This window comes from Apium graveolens, chromosome 2, assembly GCF_009905375.1.
Source record: "Apium graveolens cultivar Ventura chromosome 2, ASM990537v1, whole genome shotgun sequence".
NCBI classification, from domain to species: domain Eukaryota; kingdom Viridiplantae; phylum Streptophyta; class Magnoliopsida; order Apiales; family Apiaceae; genus Apium; species Apium graveolens.
The window spans coordinates 145,849,222-145,872,221 of record NC_133648.1 but is presented as its reverse complement, the minus strand read 5'-3'; the positions used below and the strand labels follow the sequence as shown (position 1 = coordinate 145,872,221).

The following is a 23,000-nucleotide window of genomic DNA, read 5'->3' as shown; positions in this document are numbered from 1 at the left end:
TTTGTCTGTCTTGCTACTGGCCAAGTCACATGGGTGCATTACACAAATACTCAAGAGAAAAAAGCTGTAGTTTCGATATAATAGGCTCATGGATTTCATTTTGGCTCTAACTGGTTATTGAAGTCATGCTTCAGTTTGGTCTCTAACATAATCAAGTCATATCACTTTTTAACAAAAAAAACAAAGGAAAAATCAGCGGTTCATCGAAGAAGCTTTTCACAAATCAGCATCAATACCAGAGGCATTTGTTACTAGACATCCGAGGCACTGGACAGAGAGTAGATGCAACATATAATTAGACAAAAAAAACTATGTCAAATACAACTCATCAATGCACTTAAACCTTAAAATCCTTTAGTCTGAGATCATTTACTTCTCAACCCAAAATTTATGGCCTTATACATGGCCCTTCTATGACAAAACTGACCATCACAGGTCAAATCAAGACAAATAATAGTTTCCTAACAACCTATTCTGGTAAACCTATTGACGTCAAAACAACAATCAATGACTACTCACTAACACAATTGTATGTGGGTTCTTTGTGAAGTTGCAGCATGGAAATTCAACCGTCCATATTATATTTTCTGATCATAGATCAGCAATGCTTGGGGCCAACATTGAACTTTGCTATGAAGAACCCAATTGTATCAAGTGATGATGATGGATCAAACCTTTGTACAAGATCTTCTTCACCTGGCCTTAACCATTCCCTGGATTACGGAAAAAAATACATAATCACTTGTTGCAATATAATAAAGATAAATATATTATAATTCAGTTACAAACTTTTTCAAAACACATTCAATTCAGAACTCTGAGTCTTAGTTATATATATGTTGAACCTTTATGTATTTACATGTGTTTGAGTTTTAAATTTTATATTTAATATTTAACTGTTCTTATGGGTTCACCGTTTCAAAATTGTGGCATGAAAATATGAGAAGTTAATTATTAAACATAGTTTGCTTAACTATTACATTTCAAAAATGTGTATATACTACAGTTCAACACAATTATAACTACTTTTCAGGTGTTGAACCGAAGTTACATGTGTTGAAACCTATTTATACGAAAATTTTACTTAGTTACAAGAAATGTCACGGTTGTATTTTTTAGTGAAGAGGTCATAGTTTTTCAATCAATCACAAAAAATCAGTTAATACAACTAAGATTCAACATGTTGAAAGAAGTTGGTAAAGATCCGTGGCGGAGCTAGAAAACTTAAGTAGTGGGGGCTAAGCTAAAATTGACTAAATTTTTTTTGTCCATTGAGATATATATGCATTAAAATTGTTCAAAAAATTAGGTTTATTACAAAATATAGTAACTTTTATAAGGGAAGAAACCACTTTTTACAATAGTAGAATTTATAAAGTAATTTTTTTGGTGTTATAAATTAAAAGGTTTTAGTATTTTTTTAGCATTTTGAATATTAAAAATAATATATTATAAATTTAAATCATGATTTAATATGAGATATATATACGTGTCAAAAAAATTAAAATATATATATATATACTGTATAAAATTAATAGGGGAGATAAATTATAAGAATTTTTTTTAAAATTTGTACAAACTATATACAGATAAGAAGATAGAAAATTAAGATATTAATTAATTATAATATGAAACATAAATAATTATATGGACTATATTTTAGGTTTAGTGGGGGCTAAAAAAAATTTACTTAACTCTAACCCTAGTGGGGACTTTAGTCCCCGATAGCCCTAATAGCTCCGTCACCGGTAAAGATTGTATTCTAAAAAGTTTTCCCTGAAATAAAACATATTTGTGATCAAAACATATTTGCGATCAAGAATGACCAAAATAACAATTGACGGAACATGCACATATATTTTACAATGCATAGGTTATTACATACACATGCCTAGGATGTGTAAATAATACTGCCATTTTTTAACCCTATGTTTCAAACTCCAGCATCTCAAAGACTCAAACTATATGAACAACCTATACACAAAAACTCTAATTCTCCATAGCACAAAATATCCCCAGCGCAATTATCCATACAATTGCGTATTTATATGGAAGGGGGTTTGCTTGTGCGGGGGAGAGGTTTGCAGTTTGAAGAAAAAAATATGGACATAAGAGGACTCCAAGAGAGTTTTAGTATAAACCTTAAAAATATTATTATAATAATGGATCCCAGTAATTTTAGACATTTTATAGCATGTCAAGTTAAACAACATTCCCTAGATTTGCATCGTAGTATTATTGTATTTAAACTCTAGCTATGTATTTGTATTGGTAAAGAAACAAGAACTGAATATTTTATTAGATAATACTCGTCCAAGTTACTCTGACTCGCATTTGGACATGACACATATCCGTATACAATATACATACACAGTCATTTAACTTTTCTTCCCCTTCTTTTTCCATCTTCAATTCTATCTTCTTCCATCTTCAATTCATCGTCATAGCCTCGACTCTTCAATCCTTTCTCCGCCATGTTCTTCCCCTTTTCACTATTGCGGCGACGAGGACAAAGGGTTGGATTTTCAATGTGTCCCGTATCAAGTCGGATTGACACGGGTACGGCTGCCGGAAGTGACGAGTCGGAGTAACTTAAATACCCGTACATATGCACTGTTATTTAAAATATATTTTCTAATATTATCTAAAATTAGTATAAAACATAAATTGACATGATATAATTATTTTATCAACTATGATTAATTTTTATGATTATGAGTATTTAAATTAAGTTTTTGAAAGAAAATATAATTGAAATGATGATAAATTTTTATATTTATTGAGAATAATTTTTTTTATTTATGTTGATAATGTTTTCAGCATTTTAATAAAATAATAATTTAACTGATTAGGTGCTAATATTTTTGAATTTGACAAATAATTTATTGAAAGAATGACCAAAACACCACTTTTGGACTTCAATCGCTCAAAATACCCGTAAACGCGAGCAATTGCCAAAAATACCCACAAAATACGCATCCACGTATTCAACTTTTAAATATTAACAAAGAATACACATGTGGTACATGCGTATTCGCTTTAGTTTTTTCTGTGGAATCCACAACTAGTACGTGTGTATCCACTAAAATGTACATGTGTGCTCTTTGTTATTTTTTTTAAAAAAGTGTATACACATGTCCCAAATACGTGTTCCGTGGATATATTAGGAGGAACATCCCGCCATTAGGTATTTTAGGCAATTAAACCCCAAAAGTGGATATTTTGATACAACACCCTATTTTATTCTCATACTTCATAATTTTCATTGGAATCACATTTAGTTACTTTTTATATTTATATGATGGTTAAGTTTTATTTGAGCTATTTTGTACATATTCGTATAAGTGAAGAACATATTTTTATATATATTTAAATTTTAAATGTGTTAACAAAATGTTTTGATTTTATATTATCAAATGAAATATAATAAGAATAACAATTGTAAACATACATAAAAAAACTACTCCCTCCGTCCCTCCCAATTGTTATCGTTTCTGGGAGAGTGTCTGACACGCATTTTAAGATGAAGAGAAAATATAGTTGTTTAACTTTTTTTAAACATTCTATTTTTATTCAGAAAAAGAAAATTTTAAAAAAAAATTATAGAACTATACTTTCTATTCATCTTAAAATGCGTGCCGGTCACTCTCCCAGAAACGATAACAATTGAGAGGGACGGAGGGAGTATGAAATATGATTGTAAATAAGAATAAAAAATAATGTACCATGCACTATTTGATAAGGAAAAATAGTATGGTAGAGATCATGCGAATTATTTAAAAATAATATTCAATAAATCCATGAGAAAGAATTGGATAGATCAAATACAAATTTGGAAATAGAATTAATAACTGATTAGTGAAAATTAGGGAAATACCTGAGAGGAAAAAAATGATTGAATAGTTGAGAAAGAAAATGAGTAAGTAAAATATAGTTATATAATTGAGTGGGGGAAAAATAATGAAAGAGGGAAGAATAGTGGATATACAATAATGTTTTTTTGTAGATTACAAGGAGAGAGAAGAGGGAAAGATAATATAATAATCTTGGAGGAAAAATGTTGGCAAGAATTTTACTAACAACGGTCTTGAGTAAAAAAATATAAAAAATTTGAATTCATTTATTCAAAATTACCAAAGCATAAAATTACATCTGTAATACTATATAAAATAAAATAAAATACTAATAATTATAAATTACATATGTATTATTGCAGAATAACAAAGCTAAATTACATACGTGTTTTATTAATAATTTGAATCTTAATATTAGAATAACATTATGGAGAAAATATATTGATGTTGAAAAAATAATTAAGATAAACAAATTCATGTGAAAATTATTATAAATCATCCTGTGGATCGCACAGATATAGAACTAGTAAAGAAGATAAAAGAAAGAGAGCACATCTATGCGGCAAAAAGAAGAGACGGTGCACAGATTCAAAGATTGACAATATTTTAGTACGTATGCGCATACACGGGTATAAATTGAGAAAAAGAGCATCCAACCCCAAAAAGAACTTATACCTAACTTTATGATATTTGAGTCATAATCTCCCCCAATATATATCAAGATAGTTAAGAGCAAATAATTATTAACAGCATATCATACCCCACATAAATTTTCAGTGGTATGTATAAAGATGGCCCAAATGTATGGATATAAAAAACCCTACTGTACTTCTACCGCGGAAAAATTTCCGTGATATGGTATGTGCAGCAATTACTTTTACTTGTCCCTGACCAGACCCCAAATTTTTATACATATATATATCTATATAGAAACAATTCCCGAGTTTCTGAGATTACGTTACGGAACTTCCTCAGGCAACACATTCCAAAAGACTCTGTATAGAATAAGTTCCATACTTGTGAAAAAAAATCAGTGGAATTGATATTTATTTGAATATAATTTCGTTATATGTGTTAAGTAACCATTTGCTCTAAAACCTTAAGGCACCAACCATTTGCTCTAAAACCTTAAGGCACCAAATGGATCCTAAGCTATATTCTAATACCCCCCAATGAATCTTATGAGATATTCTAACACTCCCCTCACTCGAAAACCCAATTTTGGGGCAAATAGTGGATCATAGGGGCTCATTTTTAGAGTATTAATTTGTCTTCATGTCCCTAATAAATTGTGAGAATGTTGGGGGTGGCGGGAAGTCGATCTAAGACCCCCGTCGTCCAAAATCTATTACTATGTTAAGGAACCGGTAATTCTAAAACCTTAAGATGTTAGAGGAAGCCCCCAAATGGATCTTATGCTATATTCTAATAATATGATAGTACCTAACAAAATACAGTGCACAGGCATTATTATTCTCGCATACCTTAAAGGCAAATATAGTAGTTTTAAAGATATTTTATGATTTAAATCTTGCTTTTTATTCCCTTTAAAATAATTTTTAAAAAAAAAACTAAAACACACTTATCCAAAAAGATCTTTAATGAAATGTTTACTCTTGAAAAAGACTATATTTTAAAACATAGCTAGCACAAATTCATTCTAATCAAACTTGTTTTTCTTTTAAAAAGAAATTAAATTATAAATATATAATATATTTATAGAGACAAGTGATACAATAAAACATTATAGATCGTGCATTTAAAGAAAAACACCACAAGGGATAAAAATTATGGTATTTGACTTTATATGACATCGTTTTGGAGAAGTTTCCTGCTAGGCTCCTACGGCTTAGAAACTCCATTTTCACTGTATTTATTAATTAGGTCTTTTAGCAATTGCATTTATACTACCCATACACCCCACAAGCCACACGGTGTATGTAGGCCGGTATGTATATAATGAGCTCCTCTCATCTTATCTCCAATAGATATTAGTTCATCAGATCTTATGATTTATGAGTAATAACTTAGCTTTATATTAGTCAAGTTAAATGGTTCGATTATTGCTTGATTATTGGAACAAAATTATTTACATATCAAGCTCAAAATCGAACTTGATAGGACCCGATCTAACCTATTAGTCGGAAAAAAGTAAAGAATAATAACAAGTCAAAAGACAACCACAACAACATAGTACATTCAAGGACAGAAACACTTACTCAGCATATCCGTCTGATGATACACATCTACCAACAAGACCAGGTCCTCCTATTTTTGGATGCTGAAAATTATTATCAACATTAAAAAATGATGAGCTTTATTTTCATAGGAAAATTTATGATTTACAGCAAGTTGTGGATCTTATTGTAGGAAACTTGAAAATAGATAACGTTCAAACAATGAACGGTTCAAATAGCTAAAGTTCAAATAATGAGCAGTTTTAATAATTATTCATTGACTTCTAATATATTATTCCCTCCGTCCCGTTCATTTTGTCCACAATCAAAAATTCACCTTTTATTCTATCATACTAATTAGATTGATACTTACCAAAATTATCTACTATATTCCAAATTTGCCCTTACTACAACATTAATAAATATGAAATATCGAAGGGCATAAAAGGAATTCAAAAATTCAATTGACCAAAATTAGGAAATGCGGACACACATCTTAGGATTATGGAAAAAGGAAATGTGGGCACAAGCACAATGAGCGGGACGTAGGGAGCATTCTGGAGCAAAAAGAAACATAGGAAAAAGGAAATAACAACTGTCAACGAACTATGAACTTAGTTAGAATAATAAAATAAATTCATTTGAATTCTAACAAACTTAACATAGAATATGTGATCCAACCTGTGATGCAAGTGAAAGAAACTTGTACGTATCCAGGGCATAGCGGACCACTGCTTCATTCTCACCGGGATTTATAGTACACCTGAAATGTTAAGCACTTTCGGTCTTCTTAGAAAATAAACACTTAACCACAACCATAAAATGCATGTAGCCTTCTGTAGAAGTTAAACATTGTCCAGTTTGATGAAGATTTTATATCCAGCACCTCTGATGCGAAGACCAAAAAGGGAGAAGAATCAAGTAGGAAAATAGGAGAAGAAAAATATCTTATTTATTTTTTAATATATTCCACCACAATATGTGTGTGTGTGTGTCTGTGTGTATAGGTGTTCGTTCAAATACAAACCTAATTTAAACCAAGAGCAACAAACTGGAGCATCTAAGCAATCCCAAGAATCCTTCAAACAAATTGAGGAGCTCATGCCGGAGGGTAAGAAAATTATGGTTTCTTGCCAATTAGAAATATACGTGCAAATATAAAATATACGTGGAACAAGACTCCACTGAAATTTTAACAGACCAAACTATACTTTCAGTGTCCCAGAAGTCGCGCCAAAATCTACTGGTAATCACTGGATGGGAAGACGAGCAACCCAAGCAATTTTACTAGTAGCAAAATATAAAGTATAAAGTGGTTTATCAATGACCTTACAAGCATAATCCAGTCAACAGTTCAGTCTTTTCAACTTCTTTGCAGGGGCGGGGTACATGGATAGAAGCACAATAGGCCAACCCATGTGTTTCAACTTCACAACATAATAAATAGCAAGAAGCTATATATATTTTTTTATAACTTAAAACTTTGAGGAGAACATGAAAGCAAGCAGAAAATAGTGGGAAAAGATTAAGAAGCTATATATATATATTTTTTTTTATAACTTGAAACTTTGAGGAGAACATGAAAGCAAGCAGAAAAAATTAGGAAAAGATTAAGAAGCTATATATATATATATCTTTTTATAACTTAAAACTTTGAGGAGAACATGAAAGCAAGCAGAAAATAGTTGGAAAAGATTACCGACGTTGAATACACAATGACTCCACCAGAGCGAACTAGCTGAACAGCCTGATCGAACATTCTCCTTTGATATGTGGCATGTTTCCTCATTGATTCTACTGTTTCCTGGAATGAAATTTACTCAACTTCCAGACCACGAGAAAATAAATTAAAAATATATATTTGGTTTGCAGATTTCGGTTAAATACATTCTCTCTTCTTTTCCTGGTGTTTGCAAGTGAACATAAAGCTAGTGTCAGAAGAGAGGTAACCAGTAAATACATACCTCTCCTGAAGATAGTCGGGGCCTTAATCCAAGAGCAGAACATGGAGCATCAAGAAGAACTCGATCAAAGCTATCAGGAGCAAACCCTTTTGATTTTTCAACTCTATCTCCTAAACACTTTCTTCCAGACCCATTTTTCAATTTTCGGTCAATCTTCCGTTGCTCTGCTTTGCTCGTGTAAACTCCATTTTTTGCTTGCTCACAAACTGAAAATATCAAGTTTTATTAAGCTGCAAGATGCACATTCACAGTATTAATTAACTCAATGTCAACCATGACACCCAAACAATCACGCATAACAACAAAGATTGCAGTGACTATGCATTTCAAATTGTAATAAATAACATGAAGTACAAATATCACATCTCCGTAGCAGGAAGTTCACAATTAACTGCATAAACATATTATTGCAATTTCCAGATCCTGCAAAATCCACTGCTTATATTTTAAGAACCCTGCATCGTAGAATCTTAAACATTGCATTCTGCATCTAAACTTGCAGTTAATTACTGATTAACTAAAAGCAATGCGCTGCGCTGCGCTCCGATTCCATGTAATTTCATTATCCCACAAAGAAACTAACCTAAATGCTCTGAAATAACCTCAGAAAGGAATAGAATGTTTCAGCAGTTTAATGATGTTAGGATATGTACCAAACACCACCCATCACACTTCTATGTTAATGCATGCAAACAAAAGTTCAACATATTTAACAATTAATCAATGAGATGCGATTTAGCGAGACACATGGAATTTGAAAATACTTTTAGGGACAATTTGCTGTCTACAAGCTATTAAGCTGGAAACATGATTGGTAATTAACATAAAACATCGTGGACATTATATTTTTAATCAAATAAAAGCCACTACAATCCTTAAATAGTTTGGGAATAAACATTGGTCCATTTATATGCATAAACAAGTACTTGCACTTCGCATTATGATTTGATTGAGTTTCCAGCCTATCTGGGACATTGTTAGATGAACCTTTTGTCTTTAAGCTCTCTGATTCTGAATTTTGTATATTTAGACATGTATCCTCTTTAGAGCAAGGAGCAACCATATCGATGCTTTCAGCTTTTGGGCACACAGATTTAGTAGCATCCAATTTATATGTCGTTATACAATGAACACCCATTTCCGCAGCTAACTTCTGAATATCAAGAACCTGTAAAGTTCATAGTAATGAATATCTCAGGTAAAAGAAATGAACACAAGAAAAAAAAGATAAAAAGATTATACATGTTCTCATGAAAAGAAGAGGGTAGGAAATATTGACCAAGGAGAACGAAAAAATTATAGAGAAACAGAGGTGGTGGACAAAAAATAATTAAAAGGATAAATAAAAAGAAGAGGATGAAGCCGAGCAAATTACAAGCGGTGAACCAATGAAAAACAAACAAAATGAACAATAAACACTTTAAAAGTCAATACATTATCAGTTTAAACTTCCAGTAAATAGTAATAGATTGATGGTTATAAGCTAATGTTCCTAAAGTTGATTTACATACATGCATGAATATGTTAGACAAGGTATCTTACAAGGACTTAGTAGTTCATCCTTTGTGGTTTACTCACACCATTGGCAATGTGAATTTACGATTTACAAGTCTTAACCATATGGCTTCCAGTACCTACATGTATATTTTAGTGGAAATTTCACTTTATCTTCTCATTATGATATTCTCAACAACATAAACAATTCATAAAAAAATAAAAGATCAGATGCTGGTAATTGTAATTCTCTTAGTTCTCTATTGGTTAAATGAGTAAACAGATTGAGGAAAACATACGAAAGCCTGCCTAATACAAGTTAGGAAACACTGCCAAAACTTAAATAACGAATGAAGTCCGAACGAAACCTGCCTATCACAAGCTACAAAGCAGAGAAACTACTATAACATGAATTACGAATAAGGTTTATACAAACCAACCAAACAAAGCCTAGGAATGGTGACTCTCTTTACTGACAACCAGCCAGCTGCATGTGCTTGGCCTTTGAACAGAATAATCATAGAAGAGCAAACACTGTACATGATCCGAAAATTTATGTTTACTATATTGTCCATTGAATACCTTGTTGTGAGACCTATCAGCTGCAACAATCTCTCCTTTGTCCTTCATAAGTATTGCAATTGCAGTTGTTTTCCCACCAGGTGCTGCACACATATCTAATATCCTCTCTCCTTGTTGGGGATCTGAAATATTATAACCAAAAATAAAATGGAGAATAATACAAACTTCAACTACAAAGTCTAAACAAGTAGAAAAAAGAATTGATAAAATTATATTTATAAAAAATGGTGAAAGAAAAAATAAAAGCCAAGGTACTTGGTAACATGGGTGTTGATTTCTAAGAAACATAAACTTCCCACAAAGATATGGTAAAGAACTCATGAAACCATAGAGGATATTTACCAACAATAAATTTGTGATCATAGAATACTGGTCCAAGAACCACCAAGTTTAGGGTGGAAAGTATGATCTATGCTAAGGGATATTCTGGTACTTCGAATAATATGACAACAAAAATTTATATAATTAAACATGTGCTTTTTAACCAGTGAATTTATAGGATAAATAGGCAATTTCAATTGCAATAGTTCGTGACTGAGTTGGCTATAAGCCAGGAAAAATAATATGTAACAGCACTTACCTAAAGCATGGGCAGTAATAATGCTTGGGAAGTTTTGAAGAAAAATTTCCCCCTCAAGCACATCTGCAAGCAAAAAGGTCCAACTTAGTTGTAAAGAAAACAAAACTGAAACTTGCTCTTTTTAGCAAATCTCCAACACAATGATACAACATACACTTTACAAAGAAACAACTAAGAACAGAAGGGGAGGGGAATGTCATAAGCAGTTGTAGAAGAAGATGCAAAAGTTTCTAGAATTTAACATTGGATAAAAGGCTCTAATATGCCTAGACACTACAGAATCAGGGGAAAGTAAAGGCTTGCAGCCAAGTGCCCAATTTTATGATTTCAAATGATGCTGTGTTCTTGCTAGGAATCTGGTACAAAGGAAATCATTACAGCATTGTTTGAATGGATTCATTATTTAAGTTGATCAAATAAGTACTACCAATAAATTCCTAATTCTATCAGGCAAAACACTTTGAATCATAGAAGTGCAAACACAAAGTACACATTTTGTACTGTAACTAAATTAGTGTGCAAACTTCAACCAGTGTGTGACTGTGTGACATAATTCTCTTTACACAACTTTAAATCTGATATAAGAAATTAGGGAGATGAACATGCATGTGTAAATAATTTTTTTTTTCTTTTTAATATATTTAAGATTGCACATATCAATCATAAGAGCCATAATTTGAAGAAGCTTCTGTATGACTGTATCTTTGCAAAAGCTTCTTCATGTCAGAGCTTTGCATATGACAAAGAAGAGCATGAGTGGGATCTATAAGAGGTGGCATGTTCACGTGAAGGAATGAAGAGGAGAGCTGACCTAGTAATAGCTATGATCATCAAGAAAGACTGGCTGAATTCAGCTTTTTCGATGGTACGAATACAGCCATGCAATGGAGATGTAGAAATAAAGCAAGACCGCCAGGAAAGGAAAAGAAAAAGTGAAGAACATATTGTTACTTTCCCGATTACAAGGATTTGATTTGAAGGTGCTATAGTGCTATACATGACAAGATTCTTTCAAGTTGCAGGAACTCGAATGTAAGACAGTCTAAAAGAACTAGCGATTGGAACATTGTGATCAATGCTTTATTCTCAACTTGAACGTCCTTTTTGAATTACAAAACTTTTTGCTTTTGAGGACTACTTTTAGAAAAAAAAATTAGCTAATATATAGCACCATCCATTTAAATTGACAAATTTGTCATTTAAAGTAATACAAAAAAGTTAATAAATAAGAACTAAAATTAAATATAGAAATATATTTAACTATACCATTAAAAGAATGCAGTCTATATACTCTATCTGTCATATCCACAGCAACTCCCTGTGCGGCACGAAAAATTCCAGCCCTTGACAGCATGGTTTTTCCTTGGCCGATATACAGGCCATTGCGCTCAATATAGTAAGGATCTACAGAGGCAAATTAGTGGTAAATTAAGATAAGACGTCAATGAGCATTTGCAGACATACCAGAATTTTCCAAAGAAATAAAATAAATAACAAATACGAGGACCCTTAAATATCTACATTCGTCCTTGGGATAAAATGCATCACAGTTAATATATTTTATTATATGCAGGCTTCACTGAGGAGTGCACTTATGGAAATTAAAACACCATTTGGCTATAATACATTGTCATGCAAAAGCCAAAGAATGAATCTGCAATATAGTTTGCTTCAATACTGAGAAGATACATCACCTACTTTATTACAAATATGTTTGCATTATTACAGGAAAAACTCAATATACTAGTGCGCTCTGCCCAAAGGATTTTCATGTGCAACATAATTTTACATGTTTAAAACATAAGGGATGATTTTGCAATCATCAAGATTTGGTGCAATAATATAGAGGTAACCACTTGAGACTGAAGTTACAAAAGTCATATCAATACTAATTAGCCATAGTTCTAGTTTAATTCTAATAGACATGACCAATACTTTTCACTATGATGTGTAATATACTGTCTCTTTATCAAAGGGACACTATGCCTCAAAGACAAAAATCAGAGTACAGGACAGTTATACATAGAAATGAATGGTTTCTGCAGTTACTACTATATTACACCATAGGATTCTTACCTGTTTGAAGGCCCTGCAATACAGTCCCACGTGTTATACCAGTACCCCATTTACCCTCTGAAATAGATTGCTCCACAGCAACAGAAACAGCAACTACATCCCCTTCTTCAACATGAGCAGAGCAGGCAAGTACTCCAGGAACAAACACCTAAGTTTTTATTGGCCATTGATAAAACCATTAGCAGAAAAAATAGAGTTGCACAGTTAAATACATAACATAAATGCAAGTAAAAAACTAAAAACATCTTAGCATATAATAAAAGTACAAAAGAAATACCACGTTTTTTACTTTACAAGCTCTGTTTTTTTTGGGGGGGGGGGGGCTGTAGCAGTGTAGCCATATGCACATACTGCACTTGGGGAACCCACAGAACTGTATTTTTTTTTGTATCTTACAAAACCTAATTACTGCATAAGTATGGCTTGAAGTAATTCAATTCAAAAAGGACAAATATACAATAATTAGGATTGCAGGAAATGCACTTTGCAAAATCCAAATCTTTACAATTTAAGAAATCAAGATGCAGAGGAAATTATTCACCAGTAAAAATATAAAAGGAAAGCTAAGCACTCTGATGACTTACGATTTAACATAAATTAAGCAAGCAAAGAAACAAATAGAAAGAGTGTAACCAAGTGAAATGAACTCTGAACATTTAGTCAGTGGACTGTTCATGTTGATGACTAAATTTACGATTAGATACAAGTACAAAAACTGGACCTGTTACATGATACTGCACTATAAGTGTACCTGAGCACCTCGGAGAACTGCCTCAGCACATTTACGGCTCACAAGTACCTCCTTTAAAGGTCTGTCCTGTGTGAACTCATATGATATAGCATGTGGACCGGAACCTCTTACAAATAAAACATAGTCTAGCCCAGGTAATTGGCACTTGGAAATGGGGCCAACTTGTCCATTTGCCATCAATAGATCATTATTCGACTGATGTGTCTCAACATCATTGGGTACCCCTGTTTCTTCTAGAATTTTGGAAAGCTTCTCTATAACAGCATCACTCGTTGTCTTAAGTGTATTTACACGAATACAAGAGTAACAAGATGGTTGACTGAGAAAAGTAAAAACATTTTCTTTAAGTGAATATAAAGATTTTAATGAAACAGGGAAACAGGGTTTGCTGCATTACAATCATATACATATACTTTATCAGAAATTTAAAAGATTAATAGAAAAAAAGTTTTACGCTGATTACAGTTGTAAAGCACATGGAAAACTAGGCATGAATACAAGTTGCTTGCATAAAACCTAATTTGACCTAAGTGCCTACCGTAATGATAACTCAAATCCTTAATTAAATTGCTACCAAGGCCTTCTATTATAATTGAACAACCAAACAACAGCATTGCTTTGATTTCTACGATTTTTCTGGTGCCAAAAGACTAAAGCTTATTAAAACTTTAAAAGAAGAAATTACAAATTACATTTCATCCTCAGCTAATTAAAATAGATTACTCGAAATTCTAAAGTAAACAACTGGAATTAACTGTACAAAAGTACTCCTTCGTCCCAATTTCTCAATTTAGTCCTGTTTGACTTTTTGTGGTCAAGTTATATAATCCAAAAAAAAATAATTATTATATATATACATGTAATATATTTAAATACGTATATTTCAGTTTTTTAAAATTATTAAAGATTGATGTTTAATTTACGGACAATTTGACGGGAGTAATAATTAAGGAAACAGGTAGGAGAAATTGGAAAAGGGGCAAAGGAATGGAAGTTACGTTAAGGCTTTGGAGATTCGAGCAAAATGCTGAGCTCCGTACGCATTTACCAAGTAGTTTTGAACCTCAGGATTCCAGTGTAAGGTTGGATTGAAGGTATAACGTTCTGGTTGATTCATCTGCATCACAATTCAATATGTAAAACAGGAATAATAAATAAATAAAAATATAAACTTTGCTTAATTGAATTAATAGTACCTGGCGAGTAGTGGTAGTACTGAAGAAAGAGGTTTTGCAAAAGTTGAAAAACGAATGTGTTAGTTTCTTCATACAAACCACCCCCACCCGGACCACTGCCCCCCTCTTAAACCCTCCAGCGTTAGCGGAGGCCGCCTACTATTTTTGTTTCTAAATTTGTTCCTTTTTCTATGTAACCCGCGCGATGATTATGACATTTGTAATTTTATTATTTTATAAAAAAAATTATATAATTAATAATTAATTATTATTGAGATTAACAATAAATAATAATTAATTATTATTGAGATTAACAAAGTTAAAATATTTATTTTGTATATATTATATTATTGAAGGATCAAAACTTACATAGTTAAAATCTAAAAAGGTCCTTCGTTACACTCGTGCATAGCCTATATGAAAGTGGTAGTTTTGAATAATAGTGGTGTATGCGGATGATTTGGTATTATTTTTTTAATATTATTTTTTTAATTTTTTCTTGGTTTATTAATTTTTTTTGTTATATTATAATTTGAATTGCTAAAATTAATTTTGGAAGTATATGGTTCCCTACAAATGAGGTAAGTGGGCACGATTAAAAATTAAGTTAGATAATAGTTCATATAATTTGTAGTTATATTAGATGTATAATTTTTTTTAATTAAATTATATTTGTTTAAACTTTTATTTTGGAAGGTGTTAACATATTTTTGGTAAGGTGTTAACCAAACGACCAAATGACACCATGTTTCGCTTATAATATGTTGTGAATATGTTGTGTACTTGATGATTAACTAAACAAAACATCTAAGTAGATATTACTTAGTGAAATAATGTAGCACTCGACGGATAAGAATTTATAGTCCCGACGGATAACTCATTATAGTCCCGACGGATGATTAACTTATTATCCATCGAGTGAGTAGCTTATGTAATAGTAAGTTTGTAGCACAGTGATGTATGCATCTTTGTATAGAATCTGTAGTAGCATATAAGTCATGTTGACTTTAACTAGATATGCAGAATAGGTTGATTAATTGTACATAAGTAATGTCTTGTAATTCTGTATAAGTGAAATGAAGTCAAGTGCCAAAGTAGCTACCGACGGATGATTAACAAAGCCTTCGACGGATGATCAAATGACTATCAACGGATGTTTAACATAGCAGTCGACGGATGATCAATTAAGTCATCGACGGATGATCTAAAAGTCGACGGATGATCATATCAAGAATTCAAACATCAGTTGAACAGTGAAAGCTGACACACAGCCGTCGAGTTGGATACAAACACATTGTGGAAGCCCATTAACTGGGTAATAGAGGACGAAAAACAGCAAAGATTAAGACTGTTAGATTTTGTATTTGTTCAGTCTTTTTGACTTTGTAATCTTGGTATTATATAAACCAAGTGAGTAGCAAATAGAAAGATAACAGAGATAGCTGAGAAACACAAAAACAGAGAAATCTTTGTAAGCATAATCTTCAGCATTTCCTGTATTCTCAGTAGTTCCATTTTAAGCAGCTGTGAGCATTTCTGCACACATAGTCCTCTCGATATATTATATATATATCTCTGGTGGAATTGTTTAAATCCACCGGAAAGTTTTTAAACACCCTTGTTTTTAATTACTTGTGTTTTGATTCATTTAAGTTTATATTCCGCATTGTGCTAATCAAAATAAATATATCAATAATCGAGTTGAACATTTTTATTTTAAGAAAAAGTTTCAAGAATTCCATTCAACCCCCCTTCTGTAATTCTTGCTACATTATTAAGGGACTAACAATTGGTATCATAACAAGCTCTTAATCTACAAAGAGTTTAAAGATCAAAACAATTCAGCAAGATGAACAAGAAAGATGTTGGAGTCAAGATTCCTTTTCTTGATAAAGATAATTACCATCATTGGAAGGTAAAGATGCATCTTCACATGCTCTCTCAAGATGAGGCCTATGTGGACTGCATAGAAAGAGGCCCTCATGTTCCAATGAGAGCTGCAACAGGTAATGAGCCATCTGTTCCAAAGCCAAGGCATGAATGGTCTGATCCTAACATTGAACAAGTCAGGAAAGATAAAAAGGCCATGAACATTCTGTTCTATGGTGTTGATGCAGACATGTTTGATAACATCATCAACTGCAAGACTGCCAAGGAAGTTTGGGACACAATACAGATAATCTGTAATGGTACTGAGCAAGTAAGAGAAAATAAAATACAGCTCCTGATTCAGCAATATGAGCATTTTCACAATAAAGAAAGTGAATCACTCACTGACATTTTTAGTAGATTCCAAAAACTACTAAATGCTCTTAAGTTGCATGGAAGAGTCTATCAGACTAAAGACTCCAATTTGAAATTTCTCAGATCTCTTTCAAAGGAATGGAAACCAATGACAGTCTCATTGAGAAACTCACAGGATTATAAGGAGTTTACTTTAGAGAGATTGTATGGCATTCTGAAAACCTATGAGCTTGAGATAAAGCAGGATGAAAGAATGGAGAGAGGAAAGAAGAAAGGAGGATCCATTGCACTAGTTGCTGATCTAGAAAAGGAGAAGGAAGTGAAGATGGAAGCTGTGGAATCAACTTCAAAGGTTTGTGAAAGCAAGGGTAAGGGGCTAGCTACAGAAAATGAAGATTCATTGAGCCAAGATGACATGGAGGACATTGATGAGCACCTAGCATTCCTTTCAAAAAGATTTGTCAAGCTCAAGTTCAAAAAGAACTTTGGAGCAGCCAAGCCAAATAGAAACATGGTGGATAAGTCAAAATTCAAATGTTTCAAATGTGGCTTGGCAGGGCATTTTGCAAATGAGTGTAGAAAGTCAGATTTCAGTAAGAAAAGATTTGAGTCTGTAGATTATAAGCAAAAATACTTTGATCTACTCAAACAAAAGGAAAGGGCTTTTATTACACAAGAGAATGACTGGGCAGCTGATGGCTTGGATGAAGATGAAGATGTCAGCTATGTCAATCTAGCCCTTATGGCCAAGTCTGATGAAACAGAGACAAGTTCCTCAAGCAATCAGGTAATCACTACAAACCTTGCACATTTATCTAAAGCTGAGTGTAATGATGCCATAAATGACATGTCTACAGAATTGTATCATTTGCGTGTTACACTTAAGTCCCTCACTAAAGAAAATGCTAAAATCAAAGAAAACAACTTGTTTTTAAGTGAGAGGAATAATGTGCTTGAGTCTCAGTTTGTTGAGTTTGAAAAACTAAAAATTGAGTGTAGGATTGCCAAGGAGGAATTAACTGAGTCCTTGAAAAAGGAAGAAATTTTAAAGAAGCAGCTCGATCGTGAACAAGAGGTGATTAAAGCATGGAAAACATCCAGAGATGTTCATGCTCAAATCACCAAGGTTCAAGGAATTGAGTCTTTTTGTGATGAAGCATGGAAAAAGAATAAGGAGAAACTAGAACCTATTTTGGTAGATGGGTTGTTGACAGATGTAGACTCGACGGATGATGAGGACTATCCGTCAGATAACAAAAAGTGTTATCCGTCGAATGATAAAAATCCTCATCTGTCGGCTGTAAGCAAGCCCATTAGCAAAGCCAAATTAACCAAGCTAAATGATAAGTATGGGTCTGTTTCCAAGAACTTTGTTTCAGGAGAGTCAAGTCAAGCTAAGAAAGGGAAAAAGGCTAATGTTGGTCACATGACTGTCAAACAGTTAAGTGACAGACTTGAGAAAATAGAGGTAAAAACAGAGACTAAAAAGAAAAATAATAGGAATGGTAAAGTAGGGATTAACAAACACAATAACTACACACCTGATAAATATGCTCCTAGAAAGATCTGTGTCAAGTGTGGTAGTGTAAATCATTTGTCTGTTAATTGCAAATCTGCCATGCCTACTCCCATGTCTGTTCAGTCTCAATTTCCTAACATGAATGCCATGCCTCCCATGCCTGTTAATGCTATGCCTACACAGAATATGAATGCACAATTTGCTAAATGCCATTTGCACCTAATCCATATTATGCTGCATACAATATGCCTCAAATGTCATTTAGCATGCCTTACTGGAATAACATGTTTGCACCAAGCATGCCATTTCCTGTTAGCCATAACATGCATGATAATTCTGTTGCATCTAGTGGTTTCAAAGGCCCAACCCAAATGACTAAGGAAGAATCTGAAATTCCTAAGTCAAATGAGTTAAGACCTAAGAAACAGAAGAAGAAAGCTAACAAGGCAGGACCCAAGGAAACTTGGGTACCAAAATCAACTTGATTTGATTTTGATGTGTGCAGGGAAACAAAAGGAATCTTTGGTACTTGGATAGTGGTTGTTCAAGACACATGACTGGTGATTCTACCCTGCTCACAGAGTTTAAGGAGAGAGTTGGCCCAAGTATTACTTTTGGAGATGACAGCAAAGGTTATACTGTGGGATATGGCTTGATTTCAAAGGACAATCTCATCATTAAAGAGGTTGCCTTAGTGGATGGTCTCAAACACAATATGTTGAGTATCAGCCAGCTTTGTGACAAAGGCAACTCAGTAACTTTCAACAAAGAAGCCTGTGTTGTGACTAATAATCAAAACAACAAAGTGGTTCTCACTGGTGTGAGAAGAGGAAATGTGTACCTAGCTGACTTTAACTCAACTAAAGCAGAATCTGTAACTTATCTTCTCAGCAAAGCAAGTCAAGATGAAAGTTGGCTATGGCGCAAGAAGCTATCCCACTTAAACTTCAAGACCATGAATGAGCTGGTAAGGAAAAAGCTAGTTAGAGGCATTCCTCTAGTGGAGTTTACAAAGGATGGACTGTGTGATGCCTGCCAAAAAGGGAAGCAGATCAAAGCATCATTCAGAAAGAAATTTGATTCAGCAATTGAAGAGCCTCTGCAACTGCTTCACATGGATTTGTTTGGACCAGTCAATGTATTGTTAATTTCAAAGAAAAGATTTTGCCTAGTAATTGTAGATGATTTCTCAAAGTTCTCTTGGACATATTTCCTAAAGTCTAAGGATGAGGCTAGTGAAATCATCATCAATCACATAAGGCAAGTTAACAATCATCCTGATTTCAAAGTTAGAAGAATCAGGAGTGACAATGGAACTGAGTTCAAGAACTATGTCATGAGAGCATTTTGTGAGGAAAATGGGATCTTGCATGAGTTTTCAGCAGTAAGGACTCCACAACAGAATTGAGTAGTGGATAGAAAGAACAGATCCCTTATTGAAGCTGCAAGGACAATGCTTGAAGAATCAAAATTACCAACTTATTTCTGGGCTGAAGCTGTAAACACTGCATGCTACACTCAGAATATCTCTCTGATTAATCAAGCAAGATGCATGACTCCTTATCAATTGTTCAAGAACAAGAAGCCAACTCTAAACTTTCTTCATGTCTTTGGCTGTAAATGCTATATTCTGAGAAATCAAATTGATCAAAATGAAAAGTTTGATGCTAAAGTAGATGAAGGAATTTTTGTTGGATATGCTGTTGGTAAAGCATATAGAGTCTACAATCTAAGAACCAATATTGTTGTGGAATCTATACATGTTGTGTTTGATGATAAAAAGATTGAAGGCCTGAAAGATGGAGATTACCATGAAAGCCTCAAATTCGACAATGTCGAGATGGTTAGTGATGAAAGTGATGATGAGAGTGATCAAGAAATAGTGTCTAAGGATAATGCAGACAAATCTACCACCAATGAAGCACATAACTCAACATCCGTCGAGTTACATAATGCTTCATCCGTCGGAAGACAATCTGTGCTATCCGTCGGAAGACAACCTGCCTCATCCGTCGGTACTCAAAATTCACCATCCGTCGGGTTATCAAAAGGAGCAGGAAGTCAAGGTAGATCACCCATAGAAAGTACCCCTTTCTCAAATCAAAGATCCACAAACTCAGGGGGAGTTTCTAGCAATCAAAACTTAATCCCACATCAAGACAACATTGAGGTCTCTTCATCTAGAGCTAATCTACCTCAACCAAGGAAATGGACAAAAGATCACCCCTTTGAACTGATTATTGGTGACGTTTCTTCTAGAGTTCAAACCAGGAGAGCAACTCAAGAAGAATGTCTATACAACAGCTTTCTGTCAAAGGAAGAACCAAAGAAGGTAGAAGAAGCCTTGTTAGATCCTAATTGGATTTTAGCTATGCAGGAGGAGCTAAACCAATTTGAAAGGAATAAAGTATGGAAGCTGGTACCCAAGCCTAAAGGAAAGAATCCAATAGACACCAAATGGGTATTCAGAAACAAGATGGATGAAAATGGCATAGTAGTAAGGAACAAAGCCAGATTGGTTGCTAAAGGCTATTGCCAGCAAGAAGGAATAGATTTTGATGAAATTTTTGCTCCTGTTGCAAGACTTGAAGCCATCAGAATCTTCTTAGCCTATGCAGCCCATGCCAATTTCAAGGTCTATCAAATGGATGTCAAAAGTGCCTTTCTGAATGGAGATTTGGAGGAAGAAGTGTATGTTAGTCAACCTCCTGGCTTTGAAGATCCAAATTTTCCAGAGTATGTCTATTATCTACTGAAAGCACTTTATGGACTGAAGCAAGCACCTAGAGCCTGGTATGACACCTTATCAAAGTTCCTTTTGGAGAATCACTTCACAAGAGGTACTGTAGATAAAACTTTATTTTTTAGAAATGTTAATGGCTCTAGCATACTTGTTCAAATTTATGTAGATGATATTATTTTTGGCTCTATAGATGAGAAACTTTGTAAAAAGTTTGCCAAACTAATGCAAAGTAAGTATGAAATGAGTATGATGGGAGAACTAACTTACTTTCTTGGTTTACAAGTTAAGCAAGTTAGTGATGGAATATTCATTAGTCAAACTAAATACATTTTTGATCTTTTAAAGAAGTTTGATATAATGGATTGCACATCTGCAAAAACTCCCATGGCCACTGCAACTAAGCTTGAACTAAACACTACTGAAAAGTCTGTGGATATTTCAAGCTATAGAGGCATGGTTGGCTCACTTCTGTACTTAACAGCTAGTAGGCTAGATATAATGTTTGCTACATATTTATGTGCTAGATTTCAGGCTGATCCTAGAGAGTCTCACTTGATAGCTATCAAGAGAATTTTCAGATATTTCAAGGGAACACCAAAACTTGGCATTTGGTATCCTAGAGATTCTGGTTTTGATCTAACTGGTTATTCAGATGCAGATTATGCAGGTTGCAGAATTGATAGAAAGAGCACAACAGGAACCTGTCAATTTTTAGGAGACAAGCTTGTGTCCTGGTTCAGTAAAAAGCAAAATTCAGTTTCTACTTCTACAGCTGAAGCTGAATATATTGCTGCTGGAAGTTGCTGTGCACAGATTTTATGGATGAAAAATCAATTGCTAGACTATGGTTTGCAAGTTGAAAGGATTCCTATTTTCTGTGATAACACAAGTGCAATTGCCATCACTGAAAATCCAGTGCAACATTCAAGGACAAAGCACATAGACATCAAGTACCATTTCATAAGGGAACATGTAATGAATGGTACTGTAGAGTTACATTTTGTTCCAAGTGAGAAGCAACTTGCAGATATTTTTACCAAGCCACTGGATGAATCCACCTTTTCTAGGTTGGTAAATGAGTTAAGTATGCTTAATTACTCTTGAATTTATCTGAGTTATTTTGCAAGTTGAAAAGTAGCCAGAAATTTAACTGATTTTTAGTCATGGATGAAATTTTGGCTAAGTCAAAATTTGCATCTCGACGGATGACCATTATCCATCAAGTTGAGTCATCCGTCGATATACAATATGCAAATAAAAATCAATTATTTTTCTGGAATCTTTTAAAACTCGACGGATAACAGTTTATCCTCATCTGTCGAAGTGTCTAAATCTTAACCGTTAATTTCCTGAACATTATCCATCGAGTATACTTACAGTTTGTAAGCATTACACGACGGATAATGGGTGGAATTTTTACAGTTTATTTTTTAATGGCTATTTTAGGCAATTTCTATTGGGTAATTTACTTTTCTTTATTATTTTCATCCGTTGTTTTTGAGGAAGTATAAAAGTCTATTTCATTCTAATCATTTTCTTTTATCATTCTCAATTCAACTGCGTTTATTTCATTCTCTCTCAAGCAAAAATCCTCTTTCTCTTCAAGCTTTAATTCTCTAACAATGGCACCCGTAGTAAAGATCATGTCACAGACTGGGTTCATCTATGAGAAGAACAACTTCACTGCTTTGGTCAATAAGGGTATCTAGCAAATCAGAAGACTATCACAGGATGATGGACTTCGTGAAAAACTGTAAACTAAGTTATGCCATGCTGGAATCACCCACAATTTACTGTGAAGTTGTTGAAGAGATGTGGACAACAGCAATCTACAACTCTAC

General features: G+C 33.5%; 1 protein-coding gene across 5 annotated transcripts; it reads right to left on the bottom strand.

The window, feature by feature from the left end:
* Positions 1-310: 310 nt before the first annotated feature.
* On the bottom strand, positions 311-14,814 carry LOC141707905 (rRNA (cytosine-C(5))-methyltransferase NOP2C). Of its 5 annotated transcripts, none has more exons than XM_074511349.1 (13): positions 14,675-14,814; positions 14,477-14,595; positions 13,479-13,797; positions 12,728-12,875; positions 11,918-12,055; positions 10,652-10,714; positions 10,072-10,193; positions 8,983-9,163; positions 7,996-8,201; positions 7,735-7,835; positions 6,713-6,794; positions 6,074-6,135; positions 311-713 (listed from the first exon to the last, which is right to left on the bottom strand). In XM_074511349.1, exons 1-13 carry the CDS (start codon positions 14,744-14,746, stop codon positions 599-601), a joined length of 1,728 nt encoding a protein of 575 aa, XP_074367450.1. In that variant the 5' UTR covers positions 14,747-14,814; the 3' UTR covers positions 311-598. The 5 variants fall into 5 exon arrangements, 2 of the variants coding, with proteins under 2 accessions (XP_074367450.1, XP_074367451.1); XR_012569216.1 differs by having other exon boundaries at positions 641-713; positions 7,731-7,835; XM_074511350.1 differs by lacking the exon at positions 311-713 and adding an exon at positions 2,274-2,565.
* Positions 14,815-23,000: the final 8,186 nt, after the last annotated feature.